This window comes from Apiospora kogelbergensis (assembly GCF_038363985.1).
Source record: "Apiospora kogelbergensis strain CBS 113332 chromosome Unknown utg000001l_segment0_segment0, whole genome shotgun sequence".
NCBI lineage: Eukaryota > Fungi > Ascomycota > Sordariomycetes > Amphisphaeriales > Apiosporaceae > Apiospora > Apiospora kogelbergensis.
This window is the reverse complement of record NW_027117418.1, coordinates 3,899,068-3,924,951: the sequence shown is the minus strand read 5'-3', so window position 1 is coordinate 3,924,951 and position 25,884 is coordinate 3,899,068. Positions and strand designations below refer to the sequence as shown.

Here is a 25,884-nt window from a genome sequence, read left to right as displayed (position 1 = left end):
AGGAACCAAACGACAATTGTTCATATCGTGTCTCATTCAGAGCATTGCTCATTGCAACTATGACAGGTAGGCAGGCACTCTTCTAGGAGTTTGACTCTGCATCATTGCGAGTTCCGAGTAAATCTGCAATACTACCTCGTCGCGCCATCAACCGTTGATGCGCCTGTATGCCTCCTCACAATCGAGCGGTAGCCGCGTCCTTCTCAGACAGCGGCTGACATATCCTTGTCGCATTTATCGGGCACCGGGCTGACCGTTGACGATGTTGCCCATCTGGGCGTCGTTCTTGGGGCCATCACGACCGGGGAACTATCACGCCATGTTAGTCGTTTCTGTGCGGCAGCTGGCCTGGGCATGGGGAACTGGAAGGGCGGTTTGTTCTAAGCTTACTTGGGAAGTCTCTTGAGTGCCCTTCTGCAGAATCACCTTGATGACCTCCTCGTCGTTGGAAGTGCCGAACTCGTTCTCCAGTGTCGCCTTGGAAGCACCGTCAAGCTGGCCCTGAGTGCCTTGCCTGTTGGGGGGAGGTTGGAGGTTAGCCGCCGTTTCCCCAACTTGGAGTCAAAGTATTGGATGCTCGCCCCCGCACTGCTGCACGAGCAAATGGGGGTCCAACGTCGACTTACTTGTGTGTGACGAAGATCTTGAAGGTAGAGATGAAGTGAGCCATGGGGATCGAAGAGTCATCCTTCCACTTCTTCATGGCCTCGACGTCGTCCACAAAGACAATGAAGTCCTCGCCATCCTGGCTCTTGTAGTGGAACTTTGTCTGAGTAGCCTCGCCCTTGACCATTTTGACGGTTGTTGATGTGGTGTTGGTGTGCAGGTGACAATAGAGGTGGGAGTAGAGAGTAAAGGTACGCGGTGAGGGGTATCACGGAAGTGGTGGTGGTGGTGGTGGTTGTTGTTGTTGGGTATGATTGAGAAGTGAAGATGACGGGAAAGGCAGGCTTCTCGATGGAATTTATTGGAGGTGGAGGGGTCAAGCAGAAGGCCAGCTCAGCTCCCAAGAAGCAACTCGCCTGCAAGCCTTGATTTCGTCGCTGTTTGCGGCGTTGCGCGCATCAGTGCCGTATGCCTACGTCATCGCGAGGCGGGAGCAGATGGGCACGGCCGCACCGACCACGAACTACTGACACTCCAAGAGTAAAACTACCCCGCCATCCGCTGGAATCGCCATACGTCATTCTGGAGCTTAACAATAGGTACAAGTCCAGCAACCGGCCAGCATCACAAGGAATCAGATAGAACTGCCCCTCACTGTATCAATTGACCGACACCACTGCCACTCAGAGCCAGCCGCGGAGACGGGTACCTGCGATTGCGAGATCGCCGATGTAGACTGACGGCATTGGGGGAAGGGGCGGCACATGCACAGATAGAACAGGGAGAGAACATACTCTTCTCCAGCATCAGGAAGACCCGAGTATCGTCGTAGTCTATATACAAGCTTCCAAAACAAAACAAAACAGACCAAAAAAGAGCAGTACGCTTGTCCAACAAAGACTGACCGGCTGCTGGCAAGCATTTCATGGCAACGAGAGTGTCCGAGTACTAACACCATCGTCAAAATCGTGTCCTTCCGTGTGCAGCAAAAACAAACGCAATAGAGGGTATTATCATCATGACACGTGGCTTAGCGGAAAAGGCTCCGGAGCCCGCCGGCCTTGAGCCCCCGGTTCAACACGCCGACTTTAGTCCACTTGCTTCCTGTTTTGAGAGTCGGCGCCGGCTCGTGAGCGGGTGGGTGGGTTTCTGCTGCGTGTGCCACATGGTGTTGCACGTTCTCCTTTCTCCTGTCCGTTGAAACAGGTGACAGCGACTTGGCCGACTGCGTATTTGTACGACTCGGCCGCAGACTGTTCGCCGGCGATGCCGACAGCGGCCTTGTCAACAGAGGTGTCGCCGGCCCCGTCGCCTCCTCTTGCTGCCGCTGTACTGGCGCTGGCGGCAGCGGCGGCTCCATTTTCCTGACCGTGCCATGGACAGAAGCGTCGTCGAAGGCCGAGTAGTTCGGGCTCGAGCTGCTGACCCGTTCCACTTCGTCGCAGATCACGGGGAGGCGACCCTGTACGTAATCAAAATCGTCCTCCAGGCTGAACCATGGCGTGGAAAAGTCACAGTCCAGGGTCGGAGAGCCAGCCGTGTTGCGAGCTTGCCCGCTGCTCTCTTCAGTAGGGTGGTAGTCGCGATCCGTTGATCTATCGGCAACCGACTTCTCCCGGGCTTGGCCCACACTCGTAGTACTCGGCGTCCGTTTCAGGAACGTGTTCGTGATACTCGCAACGCTGAGCTTCCGCTTCATGGCTGAGGCAGAGCTACGAACCAAGTATTCGCTCTTGGACCGGTTCGTTATACCGGGGAATGGTAGGGCCGATCTGCTCCAAACATCGGCAAGTAAGGCTTCGAGGCGCGCCCGTTCGCCGCGACCCGGCGAGAGAACGGGGATTCTCGAATTCGTAGTCAAGAGAGACTGCGAGCGGTTGATTGGAGACACTGCTCCAGCAGTTGATGGATCTTTCAATAAAGTAGTGTTTTTCAGTATAACCTGGCATAAGGAAGATTTGGGTCCAACGGTCGTGGCCCGGTGGATCGAAAGACGGCGCGCCACAGTGCCTTCACCGGATATGTCAGTATTGGGTTAGAGACCAGGTTCTACTTGTGTTGAGCGTACCTGGTTTTCCAAATACAGTTCCAAGACTTTTTGATGTCCAACGATAATGAGCTGCATAAGGGCGCCTCAGGGTGATCATGCGGCTCGTTTGGGATCAGGCCAGTCAAGCGGGTTCGCCATTCCATTTCCTCCTTAGGCGTACATGCAGTCATGATCATTTCGTAAAGCTGATGATCAATCTCGAAAACCAATTTCCAAGAGAAAGGGGCCGTATGGCATTGGAGGCCTGTCAAGTGTAACCAAGTGAGCATGCAATCATCTGTAAGGGACGTGAGATGAGTGAATTACCTCGACAGTTGTCCGCTTCTTCCAATTTGATCGTGTTCAAACCAATGCATGCTTGAATGACGTATACTTGGTGTAGGCCTTCGGCAGTCGCAAGACATAATGAATCCCTGTATAACAAGCATATCATGTATTGTCCCTTAACGCCTTTTCTTGTCTGCCAGCAGACATGCAGAGCGCCGCATAGCTGAATCTGCCCTAGCAAGCGTACGTTGGCTTTGGTATTCGTATCGAACGACTGCAATTCATCAGTACAAGCGAATGTTGGTAGCAGAGAACAAGGCCATACCTGGTCTGGGAACATCAGCCGATCTTGCAACAGCCACGTCTTTTCCAATGTTACTTTCACAGACGGATCGTCGGTGGCTCGATTGATCTCAGCCGTAGCCTCGCGTAATCGAACGAGAACATCCTCAATCTGGGCATGTGAATTCGGACAGTCATAGACAGGTGTGTGCTTCAACAGCTCCGCAAAAAGCAGGGGATATCTGCAGATCCGTTGGATCGGCTGATTCAAATCAGTATGAGTGAGGCATTGTGCGGTGGAAAGTAATTTTGGTTTCAACGCACCTTGACCAGAAGATCACCAATAGTGAGTGACTTTCTCGAGCGGTCCACGTGGTGGTTTGCGGACCCCAATGAAGCTGCAAGCGCCTCCAGCCCCTTTTTGATACGTCTCCCATTGCGGCATCGCACGATGAGTTGACGCCACGTCTTTGATCATCATCTCGTACTTGGCGCCATACTCTTCGTAAACGAAGAAACGATACATCTAGCAGAAGTTCAGTCGTTAGCCTGGTCTTAGTACGGAACCTAAAGGCTCGACACGACTCGGTAACTTGAAGGCTTGCAGGCTGGAGACCTTGCCACTAACCCTATCGCCAAACACCTGTGCAACATCTGCAGCCACGGTGGGCTCTGCTACCATGCCGGGAATGTCTCGCAGCCACGGTGTCCCGTCCTTAACTTCTGGAACCGAGTCGAGACTGTACCATCGTTGATGATTTGGCCTGGGTGGGGGTTTATGAGCCGGCTGTATTTGTTGCAGCTGAGTATACTCCGAGTTGGGGACTACCCGGTGTAGCTCGCCAAGGATACCCTCGTGTAATTCGACAATATCTGTTAGATTCCGATTAATTGACGAGCGTAGTCCTTGGTGCTGTGTTGGCAGGGAAGCAAGTATCGTAACGTAGACCTTTGTGAGATTAGTAAAGTAGTCTTAGGGTATGTAGGGGGGTTGGACAAGATGGTTTCCTACATTCATCAAAAACTTGATGTCTCCTATGTAGCTTTCCTCTGTGCTTATAAGTTCCTCGATGACACGACGCCTCTGAAGTTGGCGCTCCATCACCGCAGGATCAGCCGATACGGTTCGTTCCAACCGCGTGCTCTCCTCAGAGAATCGTGTCCTCGAGTAAGACGCCCTGCTGCTGCGCTCTGTCCTCGAACAACGAGATGATCTCACGGTGTTCCGTTTCGAACGCGTCATTGCACTGCCCGCAAGACTTATACTTGCGCTCCGGACCCCTGTCACATAGCCAAATGAAGAGTCTGACGAAGATTTCCGGTGTCGATGATTGGAGATATTGTCAGCCAAGGAAGGAGGAAACAGCTCGTGCGACCCGCTGCTACTACCCCCCTTCTTCGATTCCTGGGCCGGTGGGCTCTTCTCTGGAGCGTTTTGATCCATTTGTGAAAGGGTTTGGCAGCTTGAGGCGGCTTTGTGTCCTCAAATATATTCCAGCCATCATCGAAGTTAATCTGTGGGATATCGGTCCGCGAAGACGACGGCTCGTTATCACCTTCGGCGTTTAACGACAATCCTAGCGCTGCAATGTTGTCCAAGTCTTTCCAAGCCTCCGAGTTTCCAAGGGACAAGGTGATATCGCCGCCGGCCAGGTCAGGATTCGTCCGGCTAGCTTTCAGAGACGGACGGTCCGAGGCCGGCATGACCCAGCTGTCGGCGGCTCTGCTACCGGTGGAACAGCTGCGGAAGCGTGGGGGTTCACTGCTCAAAACCAGAGTGGCCATGATACCAAAGACCAAGACCAAGATAAAGAAGAAGACGAAGACGGAGCACAACGCGGATTTATTGAACCAAAAACTGAAGATGCCAAAAATTGTTCCAAGAGCCAAAAAGGACCACCAAGACAGCAACAACAAATACCAGCCACCAACTGGTCATTGATCAAAACATAATGACTGGCCGCAGGGAAGATATGCAGATGACAACGACAGGAGAAAGTCAAAGATGCAGACCGATCGGCCTGCCCCTCGAAACATGCAACAGTGAAGTTGCGGGCCTGCAACATGGTAGTATAAGAAAGAGCGTGTGCTGGGAAGCTTTAGGTACACTCGGCCTCGAGTCGAGGAAGGGAGAGAGTGACTAGGAGAGTGAGGTAGTGACGAATCCCCAGGCCGGGCAGGAGATATGCAAGGAGCATGGAACGGGCCTGGGGCAAAGTTGACTTCTGTAGCTTCCTGCATATCCATTTTCGTTGAATGCGATGGAGATGGCGTCTTGTTTATGAGACTGTGACACAATCACGGTGTCCCATGGTGACACCAAAGAGAAGCTGCGTCATATCGACAGCGTCTGAGACCCAGCGACATTCCGATTGCAAAATAAGCCAACGAAGATCACAGTGCCCACAATGTCGCTCGTTTCCTAGATAGGTAGATTTGGCATTGGCTGGAGCCCTTTCTAATTGCAGCATGTCGGAACCGATATTAGGGCGAAGAAAACACATGTTGTCCACGACATGAGATGAAGTTGGCTACTGGTATATCTTGCCCTCTTCTCTTCCTCTGATGGCATATCCTGTCCCATCCAGTCGCACTCCTCCATTCGCACTGCGTTGATCGTGCAGCTGCTGCGGGAGGCTTCGATTGTTGAGATGCGGCCCTGGGATTGGAACAGTGCCAATAAGGTTGAAGGAAAAGCTTGGCTCGTAATTAACCATTTGGTCCCCTGCTCGAGGCATATGTTTTCATGTAGCATGTTGATAGGATTAAGAAGGTCTCGGTGTTTGACCAGCTGATACTGCTGTGCTCCTACATGTAATGCATGCAAGACATGGATCTGCTCTTGCTGATCGATCCCATATCCCTGGCATTGAGCAGGCCATCGCCGGAAGCATCGACCTGTAGGAAGTAGGTAGGGAGCTGTGCAATCTGCTAAGACATATCTAACATCTGACCTTGGACCAGGCAAAGACTGGATAACATAGACATCCACTGTGCTTCGACCTGATCGAACCTGTCGTGAGCACAGGCCTTCGATATAGCTGTATCTGAGTGAACAGCATTGGGCGATGTGACGATGGTTTGATGGATGTGTAGGTAGTTCCCGTTTGCCTCCCGCTACCCGCCGCGTATCAGCAGGTAACCTATGCTGATTGATAGTGAGGGAAGGAGGGATGTTTGTTGTCAGGCTAGCTTGAGACCCCGCGCTAGAAGCCCACCCACCACCTCGTCTTCGACCTATGGAAATAGAAGTCTGGCTGCCCGCCAACGCGTCCCGCTGCCTACCTACACTACCGACAGGACATCTCCATCCAAACGGCTGGCAGGGGAAATATCGAAATTCGTCTGAGGAGCACCATCATTTCCTCTCAACCTCTCAACGATGACCTGACCGACTACACCATAGAATGGGCCTTCCATTGAGAATGGATAACTTACACGCACCAACGATCCCCTCGGGGCCTTCTTCAAGGCCCCTCGCCAACGGCAATGCCGCCCACCTCTCGTTCGCCGAGTTGTCGCAAAAGAAAGACAACCTTGAGGCCGAGTTGAAAGCGCTCGGGGGCGTACTTGACTCGGTAAGTGCGGTGGTTCGAATCGATGGGGCGCGAACAAGCTATTGACCGACTACGCAGCACGGAGTCACGATGGAAACACCTCTTACCACGCCTGATGGATTTCCACGAGCTGATATTGATGTTGCGCAAAGTATGTGATTGCGAAATGCAACGCAACCACCAGACTCTGGCTAACCCAATAACAGTTCGCACGACCAGATCACGCATCATTCTGCTTCGCAACGACTACAAGGACCTCATGAACGCTATTGAGAAGCACCTCCACGAACATTTCGCCACGTTACAAGACCACGACGATGCGCCCTCGGCAACGACAAGCGGGCCTGGAATGCTGGGCGACTCCATCCCAGATACCTTGGACGAGCCATTCGCGAGAGTCAATAGCGTGGTCCCCAACAGTCCAGCAGATGCTGCAGGCCTGAAGGCGGGCGACGAGATTCGGAACTTCGGCTATGTAAACCGAGCCAATCACGACAATCTCAAAAAGGTTGCGGAATGTGTTCAAGGAAACCAGGGTGTAAGTGAGATGGCAGCTTGCAGGAAAAACACCAACCTGCTTGGGTGGGCAAGGCTAACAACTGGCATTGCAGCAAAACGTGCTCGTCAAGGTGTCGCGCAGCGCCGACGCGACCAGAAGGCAGGAGCTTCAGCTCACGCTCGTTCCACGACTGAACTGGGGAGGTCGAGGTATGCTCGGCTGCCACATCCTACCCGTATGAGCCAAGGATATATCGAAGGCAGGTCCCGGGTGGCTTGCAACCAAATCATCTTTCCTGTCTAACGGGGCCACGCATTTGATGCAGTCCCTGACAGCCTAGTCAGAGATTGCAGACAGAGTGGCCGGGAAAGATCAGGCTTCAACAGCAGGACGGTTGGTTACCTGCTCTGACGACCCAATGAGATGGGCAGATGTGTTCTGCAAGAAGCCTGCCTAATGGTGCCTAGATTAGGGATCAAGCACAATTAATAAGCAGTGAGTTTAGAGGCGATGAAGAATGCCCAACCAAAGAAAACCGTTGCAATATAAAAATCCATGTAGCTGCATGCGTCAATTCTCAGTATGAAGTTTTGCTTGCTCAGGTTCTACTGTGTAGAGAGAGACCATCACATACATTCTTGGGCCCCACCGTTCGCATCGTCATTTCTGCCTATTGCAGGCAAACCGTCTTTTTCGCGGCCAGCGGTACGGAGTAAGTCCTTTCTTTCTACACCAAACCAACCTTGGCGACCAAAAGGTTAGGTAATCAATACTCGATCCAATCAGCCCCCACCTCGTCACGTGGCCCACCACCCTGCCTGTCAAATTTTCCCTCGCCAATGGCAACGCTAGACGCCTTGGTGCAAGTGGTGTCTTGGTATCTGGTGGTGCCAGTAAGGCAGAGGGGAGGACTTGCAAGCAGCCTGAGAGCGCCTGAGAGAGCCTGAGAGCGCCTGGAAGCGACTTTTGGGGAGGGGCTGCTTGGACTTGACAGGAGGCAGCGTCACTGAGGCAAAGGGACAGGGAAAGGGAATGGACACCCCACTTTTCCTGCGAAAAACAAACCTCTGGATTTGATTATTGGTGACCCAACCTGCCTTTGGTGTCGAATAATCTTCTGCCCGCCATACTAATAAAATCAACCAAGGAAAAAGGCAACCCGAGCATCGGTCTGCGATTTCACTCTGTCCTTCTCCCATCTACACCACACCACAGCATCAAACAAGGTACGTCTCAATCCACTTGCACCTCGCCCAACCTGATCCCTCAGCATTCAATATTGCCTTGGCTTGCTTAAAAGCACCGAGTGGACATCATCATTTGAACGAACCGAACCATCTGCCAACCAACCCCTCCTTCCCTTTCACGACCACCACTACTACTACGACTACCGCTGCTGCTTGGAAAGCTTTCCCACACAAAACACAACAAACATCACACCCCGCTAACTCATTTGCGCCCAGCCCGACATTTGTGTCTGTTTACATCACAACAATTTGATAACAGCCCATTTCGTTCATCATGGCTGCTCAGACGAACTCCCCGACCTTCAAGTTGGTCCTTGTCGGCGATGGTGGTACCGGCAAGGTAAGTCGGAAAAAAAACCTACTCCTCTCTCTTGTTGTTGTCGTCGTGTCTTCGATGTGGGGTCACCGCCTCGCCTGCGACAAAGCCTGCCTGCCCATTCTCCCGCTATCTCAACAGCCTGCTGACATACAAACCCGACGTGTAGACCACCTTTGTCAAGCGTCACTTGACAGGAGAATTCGAGAAGAAGTACATGGCCACTCTCGGTGTCGAGGTTCACCCTCTGGGCTTCACCACGGTAAGCCAGGACCAGATCCGACTCTACATCCTATCACCAAATCGCGCAGCCTACTGACCCCTGCCAAAGAACTTCGGTCAGATCACCTTCGATGTCTGGGACACCGCCGGCCAGGAGAAGTTCGGTGGTCTCCGCGACGGTTACTACATCAACGGACAGTGCGGTATCATCATGTTCGATGTCACTTCCCGCATCACCTACAAGAACGTCCCCAACTGGCACCGTGAGTAGACCGATCCACCTACAATGCGCTTACTGTGATCTAATTTGGTATAAACAGGTGACCTCGTCCGTGTCTGCGAGAACATCCCCATCGTTCTGTGCGGTAACAAGGTCGATGTGAAGGAACGCAAGGTCAAGGCCAAGACCATCACCTTCCACCGCAAGAAGAACCTCCAATACTACGATATCAGTGCCAAGTCCAACTACAACTTCGAGAAGCCCTTCCTGTGGCTTGCCCGCAAGCTGGTCGGCAACCCATCTCTGGTCAGTACCAACAATAGTTCTGCAACCCCTTGCATTTGTTTCTAATATAAGCTATAGGAATTCGTCGCTGCCCCTGCCCTGGCTCCCCCTACTGCCCAGGTCGATGAGAAGCTTCTTGAGGAGTACCGCAAGGAGATGGAGGACGCCGCTGCTATGCCTCTGCCCGGTGAGGAGGAGGACGACGATTTGTAAACAATCTGTTACGACGAAACGATCATTGGTGGTTGCTCTGGTGTGTCAGCCTGTCGTGGCTTGGCGAAGCCTCATTCTTCCCTCCTGCTACACTCTATGGCAACGCCGGACTTGATGGGCCACGATAGAGCCGCTGGGTTCAGCATGGATAGAGAATTGGGCAGCAAAAACTCGCGCGCCCGCGCTCTGGATTGGAGACGATACTCTTTAATGAGAAAATGGCAGACATTCACGCATTGCTGCATCTGCAGCTTCTAGATAGCACCATACGTAGACATGATGAGAAGCGATCATTCTTCCCAAAAAGCTTACTCACACCACCGCTGTTCTTCACATTGTTTTCAGCATCATTTCTTGGCTTGGCGCAGAGTACAATTCTCGGGGATGTCTGAAGACCGACGAGACCAATCAAACTGATTCAAGAATATCAACGACGAACATCCGTGACATTAGCAAGATACCCACCTACTCGTCTTTAAGTCGTTCGTCACCCGGGCGATCATCATCCTCAACGACCTGAGTTATCCTATGCGTTAAATGGTGTTGAAAGACGTAGTAGCCTCATCCGTATCTAGTGGACTGTCCGTGTGAGGGCATCAATACAGGTTTGGCAAGACGACGTTAGTTTTAAGCTGTTGGGCTCATTTGCGGCATTCTTCTACGAGGTTAACAACTGCTGTAATATGTGAGGAGTGCCTGTTTCTGGACGCGGGCGTGTTCTGTATGAGATAAGACGGGTCGGACCAAGCCCAACTGCTATCCTTTCAACGATTCCTGGCAATCTGTACTACATTATACATTTGACGGCAGTGTAATGCCAAGTGTCCCGTATTCTTTCAATGATCCACGCGGGAAAAGGCCGGCGTCCTAGACTGTCTATATCCCGTGATATATATAATCTCATATCTTTCGTAATATATTCCTTTGAGCCCCTCTAAGTGCAGAGGCTCACCACGCCGTCCACGCGCCGGAATGCCGGGCTCGGTCATCCTTTCCAATGTTCATAAGGGCGGAGTGGCGTTGCGTAAAAGCGGTCCCATCGGCCGTGACTGGAGTAAGGAGTATGTAAGGGCATACTCTATATTGGGAATCATCCTGTGCATTGACGATCTTAGCTGCGCGATTACGTTATACGCCCTTATAACGTGCTTAGATAACAGCCACAGCAAACAACCCTAGCTCTTCCATCCAATGGCTGTCCTGTACTAGCTAGCATGCGGTAGGCACCGTCGGACACAACGTGAGGGCATATACGCCAGCATGCTTATTTGCTGACAACTCGTCCAGGCTACTATATCCATGATAGGGGTTTAATGGCACTCAACCAATATATTGGTCTTGGATATAATATACTCACAGCACCGCACGTAACTGCACTAGAATGGACATAGTAATAGAGATAACGCGGTTATATCTGGGGCGGCACTTCCCAGTAAAGCGAGTGTTATCCTTAGAAAAGACAATGTGTTTTTCAATATCTAGGTTTTTATACTGACTTAGCCTGGGAGACTGCAGAAGAAAAGGGCGAAGAGGAGACGACGAAACAAATCTACAAATTTGCCGTTACAACACACAGGTTGTCTCATCTGTGGATTCAGGGTTTCGGATGCTCTCGAGGGGGAGAAACCCATCACTCGACCATTGTGGGAAGCATGGGAGACGGAGAAGGAATATACGTGCATATAATGTATCTTCACGCGTGCTATGTTATAAAGCGTGGATGGCTACTTGGAGGCCACATGGGCCTTGACACGACACGGACAGGTCAGATCCTCCACAAACCAGGCTGGACTTGGCATCGCATGGCCAGGTTCTGGCCAGGGGCGTTTATACCAAGCTTTGTAGTCACCTATATCGGGAGTGGAATTGTTTCTCCCAGATCACGTATGTACCAACGCAAGCAGCAAATGCCACTTATGATGCCCAGCTCCTTGCTCCTCCTGCAAACGCAATACGTCCATGGGGGCCAGTATGGGGGGGTCGGCCAGACCGTGAGCTTCCTTGGACGGCACGGCCGAAGAAACGGATAACCGGCCCCGGGGTGGAAACAGTGCCCCATCTGCCGCGCGTACGCCAAGGCATCGGCCTGAGGAGAGTCTCTGGAAGATTCGGGTTGGCACTCGATACGTCATTTCGAGCCAGTCGTCCCCAAGATCTATCTTGTTCTTCTATATCGGCCATCTGCTGGTGGCATTGGCACGTACAGAAACATGCAGATATACAGCCGAGGCATCAGGCAAGGACAGCCAGTGTATATAAACGAGGTGGTCATGCCGGCAACAGTAGCAACCCACCAGCCGCCTCCTGCCGAATTGAGAAAGCCGGGAAAAAGGCCGCACCAGTCATTACTCGAAGCAATGTACGAGTGTGCTACATGTATCCCGAGCCACTGGTAGCCGCAGGCAAGAGGCGCAAGTGGTGAGTGGATAGGGCGGTCGGCTTTGCAGTGCAGAGCTTTCAGCTTTACTAATGGCCATGTACCTGTATGTAGGCAAGACCCCGGCCCGGTCGTACCTACATATGTATGAAGACGACGTCAGAGCCGAAAAACGTGGGTTGGTGACTGGTATGTATGTCCAAATTTTGCATGCAAAGAAGAGATCTCTCTCTCTCTCTCAATCAAATGGCATTGTTTGTGCGACAAGGTCTCACTGGTCTCGCTGGTCTCACTTCCCCAACCGAAGCTGACCAATCCCCCTCCCATTGATGGATGTTCACCTCAAGCAATCTAGGCTTTGAGGGATCTAACAGCCTTGAACTACCAAATCTATGTATTCGAGGGACGCTGCAGGGCGTGACATGGCGTCGAGGCCAATCAAGGCTGGCCTAAGCACAGGCGAGTGCCTACAAGTGCCCCTCCACGACCAGGGTCTACAGGGTCTACAGGGGGGGATCGGAATGGATGGCCGGGGCCCAAGGCAAAAAAACAAAGCGTGGAGCCGCTGCTAATCGAGTTTGGGAGCTGAGCTAAGAACACGTTGTTACTTGCGCTTCAGGATTCATGATAGCGATAGCAGCAGGCGCCGGGGGCACTGTTAGGCCCATTTGGAACTTCTGACACTCGACTCCTTCTCCTTGCCCACCTTTACATCTTCTCTTTTCCCCTACATTTCTTGATTGTTGTTCTTTACTAAAGTAGGTAGAGAGTGTGGCAAGTTTAGAAGAACCTGCCTCCAAAAAGAACATGTGGCAGTTGTGAATCGCTGAACCACATCTCCTCCCTACCACGACCTCGACCTCGATCTCAACCTCGACCTCACTCTTTAATTTACCCAACCACACCCACTCGCGGCGCATGGTTGGCAAGATCTCGGGCTAGTTCATCGAGATCTCCCTACCACTATCACTCCTTCTCGACCCCTTCCCTCCACACATCACCGACGAGAACACCTGAGCAGAGAAAAACAGCGAGCCTAGCGCACCGTCATGGACAGCGCGTTCGCAACGCCCACCGAAGGGGTCTTGGCCTACTTCAAGACCGATGCCACCAAGGGTCTGTTGGACAAGCAGGTCATTGACCTGAGATCCAAACATGGCAAAAACTGTATGCAACAACTAGCCCATTGGGTCGGCCATCCAGGGCTCGGACGCGACTGACACTTCTTTTTTACATCTAGCCATCGCCGAAGAACCACCCACGCCCCTCTGGGAGCTCATCCTCGAGCAGTTCAAGGACCAACTGGTCCTGATCTTGCTTGGCTCTGCTGCCGTCTCCTTTGTGTTAGCTCTTTTTGAGGAAGAGGGCGGCTGGAGCGCCTTTGTGGACCCTGTTGTTGTATGTCATGTCTCACTCGACACCCTACGTATGGACAATTCACTAACACATCCCGTCCCCACAGATTCTGACCATTCTTATCCTTAATGCCGTCGTTGGTGTGTCGCAAGAAAGCAGCGCCGAGAAGGCCATCTCCGCCCTTCAAGAATACTCGGCCAACGAGGCCAACGTTATCCGAAACAATGGAATTATCTCTCGAGTCAAGGCGGAGGAGTTGGTGCCAGGCGATCTCATCTCAGTCTCGGTTGGCGACAGAATCCCTGCCGACTGCCGACTCATCTCTGTCCAAAGCAACAGCTTCTCGGTTGACCAGGCTGTACTGACTGGAGAGAGTGAAAGCGTCCAGAAGGATTTCCGCGCCGTCGTGAAGGACGACAAGGCTGTTCTTCAAGACCAAGTCAACATTCTCTTCTCTGGAACAACCGTGGTCACTGGGCGAGCAAAGGCCGTTGTTGTCCTGACTGGCTCGAACACTGCCATCGGTGACATCCATGAGAGCATCGCTGCCCAGATTTCCGAGCCGACCCCTCTCAAGCAAAAGCTCAACGATTTTGGTGATTCTTTGGCCAAGGTCATTACTGTCATCTGTGTCCTGGTCTGGCTGATCAACATTCCCCATTTTGCCGATCCTAGTCACGGAAACTGGACCAAGGGCGCCATCTATTACCTGAAGATCGCTGTTTCCCTGGGTGTTGCGGCTATCCCCGAAGGCCTCGCTGTTGTCATCACCACCTGCCTTGCCCTTGGTACGCGAAAGATGGCCGCCAAGAACGCCGTGGTCAGAAGCTTGCCCTCCGTCGAGACCCTTGGAAGCTGCAGCGTAATTTGCTCCGACAAGACTGGTACTCTGACTACCAACCAGATGAGCGTCAGCAAGATGGTCTACATCTCCGACAACGGTTCTGATTTGGAAGAGTTGGACGTCGAGGGTACTACCTTTGCCCCCAAGGGTGACATCAAGAGCAACGGCAAGGTTGTCACGGACCTGTACCAGAAGTCTAAGACCCTTGGTCAGATGACCGAGGTTGCTGCTCTCTGTAACGATGCTCGCCTGGCTTACGACGCACGCAGCGGCAACTTCTCGAACATTGGTGAGCCGACCGAGGGCGCTCTCCGTGTTTTGGCTGAGAAGGTTGGGCCTTGCGCACCTGCAAACAGCAATCCGGAAGACTGCATTCACCACGCCAGTGCCTGGTACGAGCAGAAGTTTCCGAGATTGGCTACGTTCGAATTCTCCCGTGACCGCAAGAGTATGTCGGTACTTGTCCAGAACGGCCAGCAGCAGAAGCTCTTGGTGAAGGGTGCCCCCGAATCCATTATTGAGCGATGCACACACACCCTTGTTGGCACTGATGGCAAGCGCGTTGCCCTTGACAAGAAGCTTCAGGATCTCCTCATGACCGAGGTTGTAGAGTATGGTAACCGTGGTCTCCGAGTTATTGCCCTTGCCAGCATCGACAACGTCGGCTCGAACGCTTTGCTCAAGAATGCCAAGTCTACTCCTGATTATGCCCAGATCGAACAGAACATGACTCTCCTTGGCCTTGTTGGTATGCTTGATCCTCCTCGCCCCGAGGTCTCTAAGGCTATCAAGAAGTGCAAGGATGCTGGAATCCGCGTCATCGTTATCACTGGAGACAACCGCAATACCGCTGAAAGCATCTGCCGATCGATTGGTGTTTTCGGACAGGGCGAGGACCTCACCGGCAAGAGCTTTACTGGACGAGAATTTGACAACCTCAGCCCTGGAGAGCAGCTCACTGCTGCCAAGAAAGCCTCCCTGTTCTCTCGTGTCGAACCCAGCCATAAGTCGAAGCTCGTTGATCTGCTCCAATCTCTCGGCGAGGTTGTTGCCATGACCGGAGACGGTGTTAACGATGCACCTGCGCTCAAGAAGGCTGATATTGGTGTCGCGATGGGTTCTGGTACTGACGTGGCTCGCCTGGCTTCTGACATGGTGCTCGCTGATGACAACTTTGCCACTATTGAGGCGGCCATTGAGGAGGGTCGCTCCATCTACAACAACACCCAACAGTTCATCCGTTACCTTATCTCGTCCAACATCGGAGAGGTTGTGTCTATCTTCCTTACCGCGGCTCTTGGCATGCCTGAGGCTCTCATCCCTGTTCAGCTCCTGTGGGTCAACCTGGTCACCGACGGTCTCCCTGCCACTGCTCTGTCTTTCAACCCGCCAGACCATGACATTATGAAGCGATCTCCCAGAAAGCGTGATGAGGCACTTATTGGTGGCTGGTTGTTCTTCCGCTACCTGGTCATCGGTACATACGTTGGTCTTGCCACGGTTGCCGGCTATGCTTGGTGGTTCATGTACAATGCTGAGGGCCCTCAGATCAGCTTCTGGCAACTCTCGCATTTCCACCGCTGCTCGTCTGACTTCCCCGAGATTGGTTGCCAAATCTTCGGCAACGAGATGGCCAAGTCAGCGTCTACCGTTTCGCTTTCCATCCTCGTTGTCATTGAGATGTTTAACGCCGTGAACGCTCTCTCATCCAGCGAGTCGCTCCTTACCCTGCCCCTGTGGAAGAACATGATGCTTGTCTATGCCATCACCCTCTCCATGGCCCTGCACTTCGCGCTGCTCTACGTTCCGTTCCTTCAGGGTCTGTTCTCCATCTTGCCCCTGAACTGGAATGAATGGAAGGCGGTGCTGGTTATTAGTGCCCCTGTTATGTAAGCTACTTCCCCCATTTTACCGAAGAGAAAGCGTTTTTGCTAATATATTTGCTACCAGTATCATTGACGAGGTCCTCAAGTTCTTGGAGAGGGCATACTTCATGCAGACGATACCCGTCGAGGTGTCCAAGGAGAAGAAGCAGGCTTAGACGCCAGTGGCCGCATCTAGTTGCTGATGGCGAGACTAGATAGATGAATGCCTAGATTAGACGCGTATCATGCAGAGGAAGAAGTAGTGAGGTCGTTGCATCAGTGTGCCGCAGGCAAGCAAGCATATAGCATCAACTTAAAAGAGTATAGAGAAGAACAAATTCGACAAATTTGCCATCTGAATGAAATCAAACCCATCGCATACCCCTGTTTTTCTCAAGTTTCTACCTTGCACCCCAGCCATCATTCTCCATCACCCTCGTACCCGTGATCATCCAATCTAGCATTTCCCAAGAAGCAGGGTCTCTCAGCTTGGCTGTTTCCATGGTGGGACATTTCAGCATCGGTGTCAAGTAAACGTGATTCAGCATTTCATTAATCGAAACGAGGCTTGTGGTGGTACAAATACGGCTGGCCTCTCAAGGCATGTGCCGCCACATGTAGATGATGGTCTATTCCCATGGTTTCGCCCATCTTCTATAGTCCTTGCCATGGCAAAGATGTGCTCTTTCCTTTGGCTTTGTCAATGCCGGCGTAACACCACCTGCAAAACCTTGCTCGTGCCGACTCGCTCTCTCTGTATCTGTCCCGCCCGCTTCCGGGTGCCCTTTTAGTCTTGACGGCCCTTCAATAACCGCTTGGTGATCTTGTTCTTCTCGATGATGTACACGTGTGCTCCCCAGCCCGAAAGGGCATCTCTGTCGACGGCGTTCAGCATGGCTTGCGAGATGGTCTCGAACAGATCTTCGGGCTCCTGTGCATTTGGAAGATAGCGTTCGCAAATCAGCAAATGGCCTTATGTGACATAGACGGGAATGAGCGGAAACAGGAAGAAAGGAACTTACCAGATCAGGCTCCCACAGACCCTCGCACATGCCGAACAGCTGGTCGCTGGCGGTGCCGCTCACGATGAAGTCCTTGGCGAAGTCGATGCAGCCGATGGAGTCGAAGCCGCAGATGAAGGGCTTGCCGGTCTTGGGCTCGAGGCCGGCCACGACGGGGGAGACGAAGTAGGGACCGAAGCGGCGCTCGTAGAGGGACGAGGAGACGAGGTTGGCGAAAGTGGTGGGGGCGATGTTGCGCTCCTCGCGCAGGCGGTACATGTTGACCTTGTAGCGGAACAGGTCCGAGACGGTGGCCACGTCGGTGGCCAGGCCCGTCAGGCCCAGGAACACGTCGCCGTACTGGAAGATCTTGGGGAAGTTGTTGGATATCGTCAAGGCCTGCAGGCCCAGCCGCAGGTCGCACGCCACGGCCACGCAGTCCTTGCCCACCATGGCTACGCAGGCGCCGCCGTCTGTCGGTCGGAGGAGGTCAGCATCATTTCTCTGGTGGCCTGCTCGTCTACAAGGGTCTCTGGCAGGAAGGAGACATATGGCGATGCATGCATGCAGAAGAGGATGGATGGACTCGGTGTGAATCGGATAGACGACGTACTTATCGAGAATGGGGACGACTGCGGTTGGGGAGAGCTTCGTTAGCTAGCTGTTCAAGCACAAGACAACACGACGGCGGCGGTGCAGCGGGAGCTTACCATGACGGCTGGGGGTGTTGAATGAAGCTTCAGTGAAGAACCGAGAGGTGGGATGGCTTGGGAGAATCGAAGATTAGACGATGGTAGGGTGGTTGTCAGATTGCAGGCGTGGATGGGTTGCTGAATGGCGGGTTGTTCTGGAGCTCCAGTACCGGTCGTTGACGTTGATGGAGCGCCAGGCTGAGGCTCGGTTCGTCAGTGTCCCCAGCGCAAGGCAATCACAGTATGGCGCGGCTGTTGTCAGCTACAGGGGGGTTGGGGGGTTGTAGTGCCACCTACCACCTGGAGGCTGCCGGCTTGCTGTGGTTTAGCTTTATCTTAGCGTCCTTGCCCCTCTGTATCTCAGCGAGCTGCCTACTTACTAGTTACGTAGGGCACCACCAAAAACCAACCATCTACAGCTCCAGCTGCCTGCTTGTACTCAGTCACGGAAGGGTAGGAAGAAAGAACATACGCGGAACCACGGCAGTCCAGCTTCTGCGCCATTCTCTACACGCCTCGGGCCATCCAGATTCTACATCCCTTTCAACAACGATATACACAGACAACACCAACCAACATCCTTTGCAGCACTGTGCTCTGTCGAACCCCCACCATCGGCCCGCCCACCTCCCTGCCCCAGCTGCGTCCTCGAAGCGAACCGACAATCATCAACCGAGGAGCCTAGCTAGAGAACTGCCTGTGCAGCCGACCGGTGGTTGCTGTACGAGACGGCCCAGGAAAGGCTTCGTCCATTATGGCGACAAACGTGAAGGTCGTTTCCACCGACTTGCGCCAAACCACCATCAAGGTCAACCCGGGCACCTATCTGACCGATGTCCTGGAGCAAGCCTGCAGTAGATTGAAGCTGTCCGCCGACAAGTACCTCTTGAAGCACAACCAGAAGCAACTCGACCTATCCAACACCTTTCGCAATGCCGGCTTGATTCCTGGCGCCAAGCTCGAGCTGGTCTTCCGCTCCAAGACCCCGTCCGCCATTATTGTTGCGCTGGACCTGCCCGAACGAGAAGCGAAACTTCTTAGTGGCACGAGGAGGCTCACGGAGACCCTATCGAGCGATGTCACAATATGGAAGATCCTCCGGCACTTTGAAAGTCACATCCTCAAGGGGAAGGGCGTTAACATCACGGGGCGCGGAGAGCCACAAGTAAGCAACGGCGGCACGCAAGGTGGCGGACAGTTATATTACGAGACACCCGTAGTACAGATCGAGCAGCGATCGTTCTCTACGTTTGTCGACTTTCAAAAGACACTGGCCCAGCTGGGATACAACACTGGTCGTGTCGCGATGCGCCTGTCGTTCCAGAAGACAGATAGGACATTCGCGGAGGCTATGGCTGACATCTCTCAATACTTCCAAGAGGAGGAACAAGCCACCAGAGAGGCTGCTGGAGACACAGTGGAAGGGGAACCTGCAGAAGCGTCAAGCTCTGCAGCTGATGCAGCCGCTGCAGCCGCTGCTACAGAGCCCCCACAAGACAACGCTTCTAGCTCTGTAGCAGAAACTCGGGGCGATTCGCAAGGCGACGGCCTAGACACAACCAAAGAAGAAGATACCGATAAAATGGAGGTAGACACAACACCAACTGATCCGTTGCAACCAGTCTCCGTCTTTTCTGCCCCCGCGTCTGGCACACCTCACGCTGCTCACACCACTGAACCCGATGACATCTACACACCCGGAATCCAACATGCCCAGCTCCACCAACAACGGCTTAAGAACGCTGGCCAGAACAAGCGCTTGCTATCAGATGAAGAGATTCGTGACGAGGAGGCTGAGAAGCAAGCCAAACTGGCCGCCGTCAAGAAGGTGCAAGTGCGTGTGCGCTTCCCGGACAATACGCAGGCCAGCTGGGAAATACACCCCGACCACACTGGGAAGTTCCTGCACGATGCCGTGCGCACCGTAATGGCCGCCCAGGGCGCCACGTTTAAACTCCGCCCCGCCGGCGTCGCCACAGTCCCAATCCGGGACGACGGCACCAAGGTAATCGCAGGCTACGGCCTAGTCGGAGCTACTCTCATCAATCTGGTCTGGGACGATTCCGTCCCGAAGAGTATCCGAGGCCAGCCGTTCCTGAAGGCCGACGCCGCGCGACGTGCACGGGAGGTGGAAATCCCCGAGATCCCACGGGGCGAAGAGGAGGCGGCGCCGGCGTCGGGTCCGAGCAAGGGCAGTGTGGTCGAGAAGCCAAAGGGCGACAGTGGTGGTGGTGGAAAGAAGGGCATGCCCAAGTGGCTGAAGCTGGGTAAGAAGTAGTTATTCGAGATGCTTCATTATTTCCAATTCTTCAGTACAGCGGGTGGTTCAAGGGACTCGGAATGGATCAGGTAGATCTTGGTGATTACTTTAGCGTTATGGATGAAGGACGGGCAGCATTACGGATGACGGACATTGAGCGTTATAGATGACAAGGCCATAAGCGATGAATACAAGTATACAACCAAGCTCAAGCTCACTGTCCCGTACAAAGTAATGAAAGGGGGGTTGTTGATGGAGGGTTGCTCAAAGAACCACCCATGCTTGTTGATCCTGATAAGATCACTGGCATATTTTACAATACTCTACGTCTTTCTACCCCCATGATTTAATCGGAATGGAATAAAGTATGTACGAGGCTGGGCAATGACATAGATAGCATAGTAGACAAACCTAGTCTCGGGACACTCAGTATAAAATAGCAATATTACTTGTCACGGACCCGTCACCGAAAGCCTGGTAGGGTGCGCAGTATTAAGACAAGGGTTTTGCTGGAGATTTTTTGCTTTATATGAGGTTTTGTCTGCACTGGAACATCTGACTATAGCCAGCCAGTCCTGATAGGGACTCTGCGGTAGTCAGCCGACGGTGGAAACAGGCATGATCAAAGACCAGCCCGTTATCGTGGTCGTCGGCTGCTACCCAGCTGAGCCTAGGATTCACCAATCAGGTCGTCGAAAAGCCCCGAGAGAAGGATGCTCGGGGTTTCTATGGCGTACAGTTTGCACGGGTCCCAGATACTCGTGTGTTGGGGTACATACCGAGCGAAATCAGTAAGTAGTGGGGGGCAAACGCGATTCGCGATATCTCTGGAAGGGGGAACAAGACACGGAAAATCAAAGGAGAAGAAAAAAACACTGCAGGATATAGGAAAGCCCAGAGTCCATATTGACCATCAATAGTCCGTTCAAGAGTCACCGCGACTCATTTTCGGCCAAACTCTTCTTTCATCATTGACAACCAGACCAGGGGAAGGGAGGGGTTCGGAAGAACACACAGCCAGTGATGAAACTAATGGTGATGGCAGCTGTAGACAAAGACGTACGAACTACTGCGCAGTCCTTCTACCACGTGCGGTCAAAGGGGGAAATAAAAACCACGGCCTGCATTTTCCTGCCCTGCGTTGTGATAAATACCAGAACCAACTCCCCACACCAAAGCCTCTGGCGGATGCCACAACCAACGTCATCGCTATCTTTACCGGATCCAGGCCGAGATTAGGAGGGTATCACATAGCTCGGAACCAGTCGAGTCGAGGGGACATGAGACAAGCCGCTTAAGACTCGGCAGCGGGGGCGGGAGCGGCGGCGGCCTCCTCCTTCTTGGTCTCCTCCTCAGCGGGCTTCTCCTCCTTGGGGGCGGCATCGGTAGTGGCGGCAGCCTCACCCTCAGCGTTGTCCGACGAGGTCCAGAGAGTCAGGTTGTCACGGAGCAGCTGCATGATAAGAGTGCTGTCGCGGTAAGACTCCTCGGACAAGGAGTCCAGTTCGGCGATGGCGTCATCAAAGGCCTGCTTGGCGAGGTGGCAAGCACGGTCGGGAGAGTTCAAGATCTCGTAGTAGAAGACAGAGAAGTTGAGGGCAAGACCGAGGCGGATGGGGTGAGTGGGCGTCAGCTCAGTCTGGGCGACATCGGTGGCGCTCTGAAAAGGAAAGGGTTGTTAGCATATATGATCGGATTTGATAGGGTGTCAATTCTTATTACCTTGTAGGCCTCGTGGGCAGCGGTGGCAGCGCCCTTGCGCTTCTCGCCGGAGGCGAACTCGGCCAGGTAACGGTGGTAGTCACCCTTCCTGTACGGGGCGGAAAAAAGGCCTTGGTCAGCAAGTGTACAATACAGTATTTCGTGTTTTTCATGATCAGGTGGTAGGAGCTCACATCTTGTGGTAAAAGACCTTGGACTCGCCGGTGGCAGCGTTGGGGATCAGGCTCTCGTCAAGGACGTCAAGGACATCCTGGCAGACCTTCTCCAGCTCAAGCTCGATCTTGGAGCGGTACTCCTTGATGGTGCCGACGTGCTTGTCGGAACCCTTGGACTCCTCCTTCTGCTCGATGGAGGAGATGATGCGCCACGAGGCACGACGCGTACCGACGACGTTCTTGTAGGCGACCGAAAGCAGGTTGCGCTCGTCAACGGTGAGCTCGCCACCCAGCTTGGCGACCTCCTTCATGTAGGTGACCATCTCATCGTAACGCTCGGCCTGCTCGCAGAGGCGAGCCAGGAAGGTCTTGCTATAGTTCGGGTCACATGGGTTAGATATTACTTCAGGACACGGAGGCCAACTCGAAAGGGCGGGACAGGTCAAACCTTTCACGCTATAGGAAGAGAGCATGGTCAGCATCGATCCGGAACAAAGAGGGTTGGGGTATGGCATGGAACGACAGAGGGCAGCCCGAAGCAAGGATGCAAGCGAGAGACATGCTGGCGATACGTCGTGCGATACCCAGGCAGGCGGCGAGGATAGGAGACAACAACGCAAGCCGACGCCGCAGGGAGCAAGACTCGGGGCAGGGAGACAGAGAGCAGGATTTTACGTATTGGGATCGCTTCAATCGAGCAGTTACATACCTCGGTAGCCATTTTGGATGTGGTGGTTGGTTGTGTGAGGGTGTGGTTGTGGAATAAAAGTTGTTTTATCGCCGAAGGGGGGGGATGGATTGTTGAGAGTTTGGGAGGGGAAGAGGTAGAAAGAGTATTATTTACTTGATGTTGTGACAATCGATGTCCAAATCAATCACACGAGTTTGAGATTGGGACTGGGTGGGGAGGACTTGCTTGGGCTTTTTTGGGGGACCAGTCTGAACTGGGAAAGGGAGAAGAGGAAGCGCGGGCTGGCAATGGATGATGGGATTGGACTGGGACGGGGACGGGGGGGCGAGGCACCAAGGCTCCAACTCGGCCTGCTCTAGTAAATAAAGACCCCCCTCTCTCTCTCCGTCTCTCTCGCTCTCTCCCACTCTCCCACTCTGCCACTCTGCCACTCTGCCACTCTCCCTTTCCTCTCCTGCCTTGCCCTACCCAGATACATAGATACCCAGGTAATTTTCCCATCCCAGTTGTTGGCCCTGTATTCCATTCCCTTCTGCGCCCACCCCCCATTGGCCCAGGGCTGCGTAATTTCGAACTGTTGAAGTCCAAAACATCCATTGGAACGGGGGTCCACCGCACCTGGGTGCCCCACTGCCCGCGTAGATGCATTGCACCGCTTTGTTTCAATTTCCACGGGTTTCTCCCAGTCTACTCGTAGCCTGCATTCGATTCAATGCGGCTTTGTTTTTTGTTGCCGGCCTCTCTACATATACATACATACGTGTACGCAGTAATGTAACTAATCCCCAAGTGTCGTAGTCCTCTGGGTTGGGCCCGGTCAGGCTCCTCGAGCGTCGGGTGTTCATGTGCCTTCTGTCAGACTGCCGTCGCTATCGGTTCGCATACAGCATCTAAGTATTCACACAGCATGCACGTGCAAGTGAGTGGTGTTGCCGCCGTTATCTGACGGGCACACATCGCATGGCCGTATATGTACACACGTATCTATCTCGTTTGCTATTGAGCAGCCGCCAGAGGGGACGATGCAAGCCAGTCGCGATAAGCATATCCGGCACCTGTTGCCCAGCTTCGTTGCCTCACTTCCACTTCCGAGCATCCTCCCCCACGCATGTACCTAGTTGCTCAAACGGCGCATGTTAAGGTTAGGTCAGCACATTCTCACATGCATTTGTTCCCGAAGCCATGACGCTAGCGGGCTACTGGTAGAATACAATCTGCCTACCCAGCACGCCTTTAAGCCTCGACACGGAGTAGGTAGTGAGTCATCATGGAAGCGGAAGAGCTTGGGTTCCGGCTGGTACATTGCATGTATGCAGTCAGTGTAGATGCCTGCGTGGGTTAGAAGGAACCCGAGCAGTTAGCAGTCTCAAGGTATAAGAAATGACGGCCGTGTATGCATCCATGGCTACGATCCCGAGTGTTCATCTACGAAGGTGGTCTATTGTCTTGGTAGTGGGGTTGCTTATATTTCGAGAATCAGTCTAAGTAATTGAGGAGTTGTGGTGATCTCTTGACCACATGTGTAGTCAGGTCAGCCCTGCTTGTTGGCTCTTCGCCGTACCGCGGGTATCCGGGACGGTTCCATCATTGACTCCATCGTCCGGTGTAGTAGTTAGAAAGGGGATACAGGCTTGCCGCCCAACTTCAAACGACAGGTGACAAGCACAATGGCCTTGTTTGCATTGTGCTGGACGCCCAAGTTCTTACTTCCTTTCACTGCAGTTCATACAATAATGGAAGATAATAGGTGGCCGCACAGCACAAATCAAGATAACAAGGAATAGGGCATGCATAGCATAGTGAGTGTTTGGCCGACTTGCAATTAGCCGAGTCTCGGCAACCGATTAGGTGCAGGTACCCCGTGCTTTTGTACAACTCGATATGTAAGTATTCGACGTACGCGTGGTTCTCTCACAGCCTACCGACCGTTGATGGGCAAACCAATAACCAGAGGAAGGCCCAAAACAGGTTTTGGGCGTCTTCGCCGAACACACAAGCCACGTTTAGGGGGTGGTGGCCATACCAGGAGCCAGACCGAAAGCACCCTTTTTGGCTGGAGAGGGAACAAGAGACCAAAGGCATTAAGCATAAAGCCTCTTGGGCCAACGGTTATGAGCGAGTCGTGCGTGCGAGTACCTGTGCCTACTGTGTGTACATACATGCATGCATTCATACATACATACATACTCCGTACCTCCCATGCTATATCTGAACGGAACGGGTCCCTCTTGTCGGGACTCTGATTACTTGTATCCTTCCATTCCAGAATCCAGAAGGAAGGGACCCTGTTTTTCTCTACTCTGCCTGTCTCTATGTAATCTAACCCCTCTCTTGCCAGCTTGCCCTCCTTTTCCCTTCGCCGCGTGTGGGCACCATCGCAACGCCCCAAGTGGGCTAGTTGCTCGTTAGCCCCGAAAGCGAAAGCCCACTTCGAACGTCCAGCCTCAGGGTCCTCGTCCGCCGGCTTCTCTCTTTCTCTCTCTTCCCAACCTCCTCGCTGCCTGGCCGCTGGGGACCTCTCCTTTCCGGAGCTCTCGACTGGCCGACAGATAGAGGACTCGAGAATAAGCTGAACACCCTCGCGCTGCATCTTCCGAGTCTAAGTGCAGCTGATTCGACCGAGAAAAGATGGATGGCCAAAATAGAAAGAAGAAGAAAAACAGAATGTTTTAAAGACGGGGAGAAAACTGGATTACGTTGCGTTCATCATGCATCATCAGGTAAGCGTTTAGACTACTGTGGTTAGCTAATGCGATGTGCTGTCCGACGGGACGCCAAGGTTATCTTCTCTGCCTGTTCGGGACGGGCAGAGAGGGTGCTCGGAATTCAATCCGGACCTTACATATCCAGAGCTCGGGCATATACTGATGAGCTTGGCTTCAAGGTCATGGGTATTGGATCAATGCTGTAGATTACTGGATTATATATTATCAACGTATTTGATGCTACACTGGCCGAGTCTCCATAATTGCATACTTTGACACTTCCGTTTCACCGCCATACCGATTTGAATACACTAGCAAGTGTGATGGGATAGGAAGTCGCAACAATGACACGCTGGTATGATCACACGGCAAGCTCTGCTGTGGTTTGTTTTTCACTCCTTCCTTCTTAGGTCCTAGGTAAACAATAAGCCCCAGTCCTGCTGCGTGGCATC

The 25,884-nt window shown here is 53.1% G+C and overlaps 8 protein-coding genes across 8 annotated transcripts; 4 read left to right on the top strand and 4 right to left on the bottom strand.

Annotated features, from left to right (window-relative positions):
• Window positions 1–234: 234 nt before the first annotated feature.
• Window positions 235–793, bottom strand: PG998_001248 (uncharacterized protein; the record flags this gene model as incomplete). Its single annotated transcript, XM_066868066.1, has 3 exons — window positions 235–309; window positions 391–514; window positions 627–793. 3 exons carry the CDS (start codon window positions 791–793, stop codon window positions 235–237), a joined length of 366 nt encoding a protein of 121 aa, XP_066736481.1.
• A 901-nt stretch (window positions 794–1,694) lies between these two features.
• Window positions 1,695–4,990, bottom strand: PG998_001247 (RhoGEF domain-containing protein; the record flags this gene model as incomplete). Its single annotated transcript, XM_066868065.1, has 10 exons — window positions 1,695–2,068; window positions 2,122–2,318; window positions 2,359–2,616; window positions 2,675–2,900; window positions 2,963–3,197; window positions 3,249–3,467; window positions 3,594–3,731; window positions 3,834–4,154; window positions 4,218–4,401; window positions 4,749–4,990. 10 exons carry the CDS (start codon window positions 4,988–4,990, stop codon window positions 1,695–1,697), a joined length of 2,394 nt encoding a protein of 797 aa, XP_066736480.1.
• A 1,640-nt stretch (window positions 4,991–6,630) lies between these two features.
• Window positions 6,631–7,502, top strand: PG998_001246 (26S proteasome non-ATPase regulatory subunit 9; the record flags this gene model as incomplete). Its single annotated transcript, XM_066868064.1, has 4 exons — window positions 6,631–6,783; window positions 6,841–6,913; window positions 6,969–7,300; window positions 7,374–7,502. 4 exons carry the CDS (start codon window positions 6,631–6,633, stop codon window positions 7,500–7,502), a joined length of 687 nt encoding a protein of 228 aa, XP_066736479.1.
• Window positions 7,503–8,782: 1,280 nt separating this feature from the next.
• On the top strand, window positions 8,783–9,764 carry PG998_001245 (GTP-binding nuclear protein GSP1/Ran; the record flags this gene model as incomplete). Its single annotated transcript, XM_066868063.1, has 5 exons — window positions 8,783–8,848; window positions 8,994–9,086; window positions 9,156–9,309; window positions 9,367–9,572; window positions 9,630–9,764. 5 exons carry the CDS (start codon window positions 8,783–8,785, stop codon window positions 9,762–9,764), a joined length of 654 nt encoding a protein of 217 aa, XP_066736478.1.
• A 3,426-nt stretch (window positions 9,765–13,190) lies between these two features.
• Window positions 13,191–16,382, top strand: PG998_001244 (Ca2+ transporting ATPase- sarcoplasmic/endoplasmic reticulum; the record flags this gene model as incomplete). The annotated part of the gene is made up of 4 exons (XM_066868062.1): window positions 13,191–13,308; window positions 13,382–13,539; window positions 13,604–16,230; window positions 16,292–16,382. 4 exons carry the CDS (start codon window positions 13,191–13,193, stop codon window positions 16,380–16,382), a joined length of 2,994 nt encoding a protein of 997 aa, XP_066736477.1.
• Window positions 16,383–16,993: 611 nt separating this feature from the next.
• PG998_001243 (proteasome component PUP3) lies at window positions 16,994–17,920 on the bottom strand (the record flags this gene model as incomplete). Its single annotated transcript, XM_066868061.1, has 4 exons — window positions 16,994–17,137; window positions 17,229–17,680; window positions 17,821–17,839; window positions 17,918–17,920. 4 exons carry the CDS (start codon window positions 17,918–17,920, stop codon window positions 16,994–16,996), a joined length of 618 nt encoding a protein of 205 aa, XP_066736476.1.
• Window positions 17,921–18,653: 733 nt separating this feature from the next.
• On the top strand, window positions 18,654–20,177 carry PG998_001242 (uncharacterized protein; the record flags this gene model as incomplete). The annotated part of the gene is made up of 1 exon (XM_066868060.1): window positions 18,654–20,177. One exon carries the CDS (start codon window positions 18,654–18,656, stop codon window positions 20,175–20,177), a length of 1,524 nt encoding a protein of 507 aa, XP_066736475.1.
• Window positions 20,178–21,453: 1,276 nt separating this feature from the next.
• Window positions 21,454–22,757, bottom strand: PG998_001241 (14-3-3 domain-containing protein; the record flags this gene model as incomplete). The annotated part of the gene is made up of 5 exons (XM_066868059.1): window positions 21,454–21,819; window positions 21,882–21,969; window positions 22,055–22,408; window positions 22,485–22,492; window positions 22,746–22,757. 5 exons carry the CDS (start codon window positions 22,755–22,757, stop codon window positions 21,454–21,456), a joined length of 828 nt encoding a protein of 275 aa, XP_066736474.1.
• Between the last annotated feature and the right edge of the window lie 3,127 nt (window positions 22,758–25,884).